Raw genomic sequence first — 10,057 nt, 5'->3', positions numbered from 1 at the left:
ACATGATGTGTTCTGTTTGAAGGAACACCTTCTCTAGGTCATGTGACATGATGTGTTGTGTTTAAAGGAACACCTTCTCTAGGTCATGTGACATGATGTGTTCTGTTTGAAGGAACACCTTCTCTAGGTCATGTGACATGATGTGTTCTGTTTGAAGGAACACCTTCTCTAGGTCATGTGACATGATGTGTTCTGTTTGAAGGAACACCTTCTCTAGGTCATGTGACATGATGTGTTCTGTTAGAAGGAACACCTTCTCTCGGTCATGTGACATGATGTGTTCTGTTAGAAGGAACACCTTCTCTCGGTCATGTGACATGATGTGTTCTGTTTAAAGGAACACCTTCTCTACGTCATGTGACATGATGTGTCCTGTTAGAAGGAACACCTTCTCTAGGTCATGTGACATGATGTGTTCTGTTTGAAGGAACACCTTCTCTAGGTCATGTGACATGATGTGTTCTGTTTGAAGGAACACCTTCTCTAGGTCATGTGACATGATGTGTTCTGTTTGAAGGAACACCTTCTCTAGGTCATGTGACATGATGTGTTCTGTTTGAAGAAACACCTTCTCTAGGTCATGTGACATGATGTGTTCTGTTTGAAGGAACACCTCTAGGTCATGTGACATGATGTGTTCTGTTTGAAGGAACACCTTCTCTAGGTCATGTGACATGATGTGTTCTGTTTAAAGGAACACCTTCTCTAGGTCATGTGACATGATGTGTTCTGTTTGAAGGAACACCTTCTCTAGGTCATGTGACATGATGTGTTCTGTTTAAAGGAACACCTTCTCTAGGTCATGTGACATGATGTGTTCTGTTTAAAGGAACACCTTCTCTAGGTCATGTGACATGATGTGTTCTGTTTAAAGGAACACCTTCTCTAGGTCATGTGACATGATGTGTTCTGTTTGAAGGAACACCTTCTCTAGGTCATGTGACATGATGTGTTCTGTTTAAAGGAACACCTTCTCTAGGTCATGTGACATGATGTGTTCTGTTAGAAGGAACACCTTCTCTAGGTCATGTGACATGATGTGTTCTGTTAGAAGGAACACCTTCTCTAGGTCATGTGACATGATGTGTTCTGTTAGAAGGAACACCTTCTCTAGGTCATGTGACATGATGTGTTCTGTTAGAAGGAACACCTTCTCTAGGTCATGTGACATGATGTGTTCTGTTAGAAGGAACACCTTCTCTAGGTCATGTGACATGATGTGTTCTGTTTGAAGGAACACCTTCTCTAGGTCATGTGACATGATGTGTTCTGTTAGAAGGAACACCTTCTCTAGGTCATGTGACATGATGTGTTCTGTTAGAAGGAACACCTTCTCTAGGTCATGTGACATGATGTGTCCTGTTTGAAGGAACACCTTCTCTAGGTCATGTGACATGATGTGTTCTGTTAGAAGGAACACCTTCTCTCGGTCATGTGACATGATGTGTTCTGTTTGAAGAAACACCTTCTCTAGGTCATGTGACATGATGTGTTCTGTTTGAAGGAACACCTTCTCTAGGTCATGTGACATGATGTGTTGTGTTTAAAGGAACACCTTCTCTAGGTCATGTGACATGATGTGTTCTGTTTGAAGGAACACCTTCTCTAGGTCATGTGACATGATGTGTTCTGTTTGAAGGAACACCTTCTCTAGGTCATGTGACATGATGTGTTCTGTTTGAAGGAACACCTTCTCTAGGTCATGTGACATGATGTGTTCTGTTAGAAGGAACACCTTCTCTCGGTCATGTGACATGATGTGTTCTGTTAGAAGGAACACCTTCTCTCGGTCATGTGACATGATGTGTTCTGTTTAAAGGAACACCTTCTCTACGTCATGTGACATGATGTGTCCTGTTAGAAGGAACACCTTCTCTAGGTCATGTGACATGATGTGTTCTGTTTGAAGGAACACCTTCTCTAGGTCATGTGACATGATGTGTTCTGTTTGAAGGAACACCTTCTCTAGGTCATGTGACATGATGTGTTCTGTTTGAAGGAACACCTTCTCTAGGTCATGTGACATGATGTGTTCTGTTTGAAGAAACACCTTCTCTAGGTCATGTGACATGATGTGTTGTGTTTAAAGGAACACCTTCTCTAGGTCATGTGACATGATGTGTTCTGTTTGAAGGAACACCTTCTCTAGGTCATGTGACATGATGTGTTCTGTTTGAAGGAACACCTTCTCTAGGTCATGTGACATGATGTGTTCTGTTAGAAGGAACACCTTCTCTAGGTCATGTGACATGATGTGTTCTGTTTGAAGGAACACCTTCTCTAGGTCATGTGACATGATGTGTTCTGTTAGAAGGAACACCTTCTCTCGGTCATGTGACATGATGTGTTCTGTTTAAAGGAACACCTTCTCTAGGTCATGTGACATGATGTGTTCTGTTTGAAGGAACACCTTCTCTAGGTCATGTGACATGATGTGTTCTGTTTGAAGGAACACCTTCTCTAGGTCATGTGACATGATGTGTTCTGTTTGAAGGAACACCTTCTCTCGGTCATGTGACATGATGTGTTCTGTTTGAAGGAACACCTTCTCTAGGTCATGTGACATGATGTGTTCTGTTTGAAGGAACACCTTCTCTAGGTCATGTGACATGATGTGTTCTGTTTGAAGGAACACCTTCTCTAGGTCATGTGACATGATGTGTTCTGTTTGAAGGAACACCTTCTCTAGGTCATGTGACATGATGTGTTCTGTTTGAAGGAACACCTTCTCTAGGTCATGTGACATTATGTGTTCTGTTTGAAGGAACACCTTCTCTAGGTCATGTGACATGATGTGTTCTGTTTGAAGGAACACCTTCTCTAGGTCATGTGACATGTGTTCTGTTAGAAGGAACACCTTCTCTAGGTCATGTGACATGATGTGTTCTGTTTAAAGGAACACCTTCTCTAGGTCATGTGACATGATGTGTTCTGTTTAAAGGAACTCCTCTAGGTCATGTGACATGATGTGTTCTGTTAGAAGGAACACCTTCTCTAGGTCATGTGACATGATGTGTTCTGTTTGAAGGAACACCTCTAGGTCATGTGACATGATGTGTTCTGTTAGAAGGAACACCTTCTCTAGGTCATGTGACATGATGTGTTCTGTTAGAAGGAACACCATCTCTAGGTCATGTGACATGATGTGTTCTGTTCGAAGGAACACCTTCTCTAGGTCATGTGACATGATGTGTTCTGTTTAAAGGAACACCTTCTCTAGGTCATGTGACATGATGTGTTCTGTTTAAAGGAACTCCTCTAGGTCATGTGACATGATGTGTTCTGTTTGAAGGAACACCTTCTCTAGGTCATGTGACATGATGTGTTCTGTTTGAAGGAACACCTCTAGGTCATGTGACATGATGTGTTCTGTTAGAAGGAACACCTTCTCTAGGTCATGTGACATGATGTGTTCTGTTAGAAGGAACCCCTTCTCTAGGTCATGTGACATGATGTGTTCTGTTTGAAGGAACACCTCTAGGTCATGTGACATGATGTGTTCTGTTAGAAGGAACACCTTCTCTAGGTCATGTGACATGATGTGTTCTGTTAGAAGGAACACCTTCTCTAGGTCATGTGACATGATGTGTTCTGTTAGAAGGAACCCCTTCTCTAGGTCATGTGACATGATGTGTTCTGTTAGAAGGAACACCATCTCTAGGTCATGTGACATGATGTGTGTTGACCCCTGCAGGACAGTCACTTCATCTACTCCTTCTCTCCTGTGGCCGGCAACAACAAACTCTCCATCCGCCTCAGCCAGGCCCACTCAGCCAAGGTGACAAACACCAAACTTTATCACTCAATTTCATCATCACACATACACCAAACGTTATCACTAAATTACATCATCACACATTCACCAAACTTTATCACTAAATTTAATCATCACACACACCAAACTTTATCACATTCCATTTTATCAGCTCACACCACACACACACCAAACTTTATCAGACTCAATTTCATCATCTCCCGCCATACAAACACCAAACTATCACACTCTCCATGTTGTCTAACACCACTCATACGCCTAACCTTAGCACACTCAATTTTATCATCTCACACATCACAACCACCAAACTTTATCACTCTCAATTTTATCATTTCAAACCACACAAACACCTAACCTTATCACGTTCTAAATTGTATCATCTGACACCACACAAACACCAAACTTTATACCACTCCATTTTATCACCTCACACCGCACAAACATCAAACTTGATCACACTCCATTTCATCATCTCACACCATACATACACCAAAATGTATCACCCTCTCCATTTTATCACCGTATCACACACTCCATTTTATTATCTCCCACCACACATACACCAAACTGTATAACACACTCCATTTTATCATCACACACCACACATACACCAAACTGTACCACACTCTCAATTTGATCATCTCACACCACACATACACCCAACTGTATCACACTCTGTTTCATCATCTCACACCACACATACACCAAACTTTATCACACTCTCCATTTTATCATCACACACCAGACCTACACCAAACTGGATCACACACCCCATTTTATCTCACACCACACAAACACCAAACTGTATCACACTCCATTTTATCATCTCACACCACTCATACACCAAACTTCATAACTCTCCATTTTATCAGCTCACACCACTCACACAACAAACTTTATCACACTGTCTATTTTATCATCACACATCACAAACACTAAACTTTATCACACTCCATTTGTTTTCATCACGCACAAACACCAAACTTTATCACGCTCTCCATTTTATCTCACACCACACAAACACCCATTTTTATCCTGTTCCATTTTATCATCTCACATCACATAAACACCCAAACTTTATTACACCCCATCTTTATCATCTCATCTCACACCACACAAACACCAAACTCGATCACTCCATTTTATCACCTCACACCTCACAATCGTCAAACTTGATCGCACTCCATTTCATCATCTCACACCACACATACACCAAACTTTATCACCCTCTCAATTGTATCATCATACACCAAACTTTATCACACTCAATTTTATCATCTCCCACCACACATACACCAAACTGTATAACACACTCCATTTTATCATCACACACCACACATACACCAAACTGTATCACACTCTCAATGTTATCATCTCACACCAAACATACACCTAACTGTATCACACTCGATTTCATCATCTCACACCACACACACACCAAACTTTATCACACTCTCCATTTTATCATCACACACCACACCTACACCAAACTGGATCACACACCCCATTTTATCTCACACCACACAAACACCAAACTGTATCACACCCCATTTTATCTCACACCACACAAACACCAAACTGTATCACACTCCATTTTATCATCTCACACCACTCATACACAAAACTTGATAACACTCCATTTTATCAGCTCACACCACTCATACACCAAACTTCATAACTCTCCATTTTATCAGCTCACACCACTCATACAACAAACTTTATCACACTGTCTATTTTATCATCACACATCACAAACACTAAACTTTATCACACTCCATTTTTTTTCATCACGCACAAACACCAAACTTTACCACGCTCTCCGTTTTATCTCACACCACACAAACACCCATTTTTATCCTGTTCCATTTTATCATCTCACACCACATAAACACCCAAACTTTATTACACGCTCCATGTTATCAGCTCTCACCACACACACACACACACACACACACACACACACACACACACACACACACACACACCTTTCTCACACACCATTTTATCATCTCACACCACACAAACACCCATCTTTATCATGCTCCTTTTCATCATCTCACACCACACAAACAACAAACTTTATCACACTATTTTATAATTTCACACCACACAAACACCCATTTTTATCATGTTCCATTTTATCATCTCACACCACATAAACACCCAAACTTTATTACACTCCATCTTTATCATCTCACCTCACACCTCACAATCGTCAAACTTGATCGCACTCCATTTCATCGTCTCACACCACACATACACCAAACTGGATCACACACCCCATTTTATCTCACACCACACAAACACCAAACTGTATCACACTCCATTTTATCATCTCACACCACTCATACACCAAACTTCATAACTCTCCATTTCATCAGCTCACACCACTCATACAACAAACTTTATCACACTGTCTATTTTATCATCACACATCACAAACACTAAACTTTATCACACTCCATTTTTCCATCACACACAAACACCAAACTTTATCACGCTCTCCATTTTATCTCACACCACACAAACACCCATTTTTATCCTGTTCCATTTTATCATCTCACACCACATAAACACCCAAACTTTATTACACGCTCCATGTTATCAGCTCTCACCACACACACACACACACCTTTCTCACACACCATTTTATCATCTCACACCACACAAACAACAAACTTTATCACACCATTTTATAATTTCACACCACACAAACACCCGTCTTTATCACACTCCATTTTATCATCTCACACCACGCAAACACCAAACTTAATCACGCTCCATTTGATCATCTCTCACCACACAAACAACAAACTTTATCACACCATTTTATCATCTCACACCACACAAACACCAAACTTATTCACGCTCCATTTTATCATCTCTCACCATACAAACAACAAACTTTATCACACCATTTTATCATCTCATCTCACACCACACAAACACCAAACTTTATCACACTCCTTAAATATTTTCCAAATAGTGAATACATAACTATTTTCACGCCTACCGCCCGAATGCAGCTGAGATAGGCTCCAGCACCCACGAGAGGGACAAGCGGTAGAAAATGGATGGATGGAACTTTTCTGTTAAAGAAAAATACTTTTTTCCCCACAATATATTTTCACAATACTTCAATCATGTAAAATGACTTTTGTCTTGAAATATTCCGACAATACATCATTCTTGTACATGACATTTTATTACTAACTAAATGCTTTTTCATAATATTTGATTTTAATCATGTAAATGTATACAAGTTTGTCTAGTAAAATCAAATAAAAATTATCTAAATATTTCTCCAAAAAAAAATATTGCAATTTTCTTATCTAAAACAAAATGTATGACTTTTTCCCCCAAAATATATTTCACTTCAATCATGTAAAAGTGCACATTTTACTCTTTTACCAACACATTTCAATTTTCTTTAAATATTTCAACACAATTTTAGTAAGATAATTTTTTTCTTACAATATTGTGCTTTTATTTTTTTTATTTTTAAAGACTTTTTTTTACAATATATTTGCCTTATCCTGTAAAGTGGCTTCATTTTTTATTTTAGTTTCGAAACTTTTTTCTAAAATAAAAAATAAAAAATCGTAATATATTTGATTTTAATTTTGTCAAATAATATTTTTTATTTATTTTTTAATAAATGTTCTCACAATTAAAAAAAAAAAGTGTGTGGAAACCTTTAACAAAACAATATTACGACTTTTAATGATCATAATATGTCTCCTTCAAGCACTGAAAGTCAAATATGTTTATCTGACTTAAGTACAATACTTAACTGAGGACCTTTAAAGGGTCATTTTATGATTTTTTTGGTCTGCATAAAAAAGACCGTTAAAATGATTGTTGTACGCCCTTTTTTCAAAAAAACACCTTTTTGTTTTGTTTTACCCCGAAAAATCTTTCAAAGTGTAATATTTGATGTGAAGTCATTGGAGCCTTAAATAGGTCAATAATTCATAACATTGATTTGATTTATTATTATTTTTTGAGCAATGACAGTTTTTTGTATATATAAAGAAAATCCCACTAAAATGATTGGAGGTCTAAAAGGACCCCATCAATAAAATGATAAAAAATAAATCATACATTTGCTGTTGTTTTTTACTTTCAACACTTAAGTCTCTAGATCCATTTTTGTCAAAGAAAACTTTTTTATGGCAAACACACAAAATATGCAATATTTTCATTAACAAATATTTCAAAGTGTAATATTTGATGTGAAGTCATTGGAGCCTTAAATATGTCTATAATTCCTAACAACATTGATTTTTTGTATTCATTTTTTTTTTAGCAATACATTTTTATTAAAGAAAAAAAACAACTAAAATTGCTGATAAATTAGTAATAAAAATGATTACAAATAAATCATACATTTTTTTTCCATTCAAGACTTAAGCCTCCAGATCAACTTTAGATCCATCCTTCCATTACAATTATTTATTTATTTTTTGATGTTGTTTTCATTTGTTTTATGCCCTTTTTGTCAAATAAAACTTTACATACATATACAGTATAAATTAAAAAACTATTTTTTATGGCAAAAACACAAAATATGCAAAAATTGTGCCCCAAAAATACTTCAAAGTGTAATATTTGATGTGAAGTCATTGGAGCCTTAAATATGTCTATAATTCCTAACAACATTGATTTTTTGTATTCATTTTTTTTTTAGCAATACATTTTTATAAAAAAAAAAAAAAAAACTAAAATTGCTGATAAATTAGTAATAAAAATGATTACAAATAAATCATATATTAGTTTTCCATTCAAGACTTAAGCCTCCAGATCAACTTTAGATCCATCCTTCCATTACAATTATTTTTTTAATGTTGTTTTCGTTTGTTTTATGCCCTTTTTGTCAAATAAAACTACATACTTATACAGTATAAATTAAAAAACTATTTTTTATGGCAAAAACACAGAATATGCAAAAATTGTCCCCCCAAAATACTTCAAAGTGTAATATTTGATGTGAAGTCATTGGAGCCTTAAATAGGTCAATAATTCATAACATTGATTTGATTTATTATTATTTTTTGAGCAATGACAGTTTTTTGTATATATAAAGAAAATCCCACTAAAATGATTGGAGGTCTAAAAGGACCCCATCAATAAAATGATAAAAAATAAATCATACATTTGTTGTTGTTTTTTACTTTCAACACTTAAGTCTCTAGATCCCTTTTTGTCAAAGAAAGCTTTTTTATGGCAAACACACAAAATATGCAATATTTTCATTAACAAATATTTCAAAGTGTAATATTTGATGTGAAGTCATTGGAGCCTTAAATATGTCTATAATTCATAACAACATTGATTTTTTGTATTCATTTTTTTTTTTAGCAATACATTTTTATTTAAAAAAAAAACCAACTAAAATTGCTGATAAATTAGTAATAAAAATGATTACAAATAAATCATATATTAGTTTTTTCATTTTTTTTCCATTCAAGACTTAAGCCTCCAGATCAACTTTAGATCCATCCTTCCATCACAATTTTTTTTTTATGTTGTTTTCGTTTGTTTTATGCCCTTTTTGTCAAATAAAAATTTACATACATATACAGTATAAATTAAAAAAATATATTTTATGGCAAAAACACAAAATATGCAAAAATTGTCCCCCCAAAATACTTCAAAGTGTAATATTTGATGTGAAGTCATTGGAGCCTTAAATAGGTCAATAATTCATAACATTCATTTGATTTATTATTATTTTTTGAGCAATGACAGTTTCTTGTATATATATAAAGAAAATCCCACTAAAATGATTGGAGGTCTAAAAGGACCCCATCAATAAAATGATAAAAAATAAATCATACATTTGCTGTTGTTTTTTACTTTCAACACTAAAGTCTCTAGATCCCTTTTTGTCAAAGAAAACTTTTTTATGGCAAACACACAAAATATGCAATATTTTCATTAACAAACATTTCAAAGTGTAATATTTGATGTGAAGTCATTGGAGCCCTAAATATGTCTATAATTCATAACATTGATTTTTTTGTATTCATTTTTTTTTTTAGCAATACATTTTTATTTAAAAAACAAAACCCAACTAAAATTGCTGATAAATTAGTAATAAAAATGATTACAAATAAATCATACATTTTTTTTCCATTCAAGACTTAAGCCTCCAGATCAACTTTAGATCCATCCTTCCATTACAATTATTTATTTATTTTTTTATGTTGTTTTCGTTTGTTTTATGCCCTTTTTGTCAAATAAAACTGTACATACATATACAGTATAAATTAAAAAACT

General features: G+C 35.4%; 1 protein-coding gene across 1 annotated transcript in view; it reads left to right on the top strand.

The window, feature by feature from the left end:
- mphosph8 (M-phase phosphoprotein 8) overlaps positions 1–10,057 on the top strand; it is a 68,630-nt gene that overhangs the window by 51,106 nt on the left and 7,467 nt on the right. The window contains exon 13 of the mRNA XM_061926104.2: positions 3,695–3,778. Coding sequence (XP_061782088.1) covers positions 3,695–3,778 — 84 coding nt within the window. The remainder of the gene's footprint in view (positions 1–3,694; positions 3,779–10,057) is intronic.

Source organism: Nerophis lumbriciformis, linkage group LG31, assembly GCF_033978685.3.
Source record: "Nerophis lumbriciformis linkage group LG31, RoL_Nlum_v2.1, whole genome shotgun sequence".
Taxonomy (NCBI): Eukaryota; Metazoa; Chordata; class Actinopteri; order Syngnathiformes; family Syngnathidae; genus Nerophis; species Nerophis lumbriciformis.
This window is presented reverse-complemented; position numbering and strand designations above follow the sequence as displayed.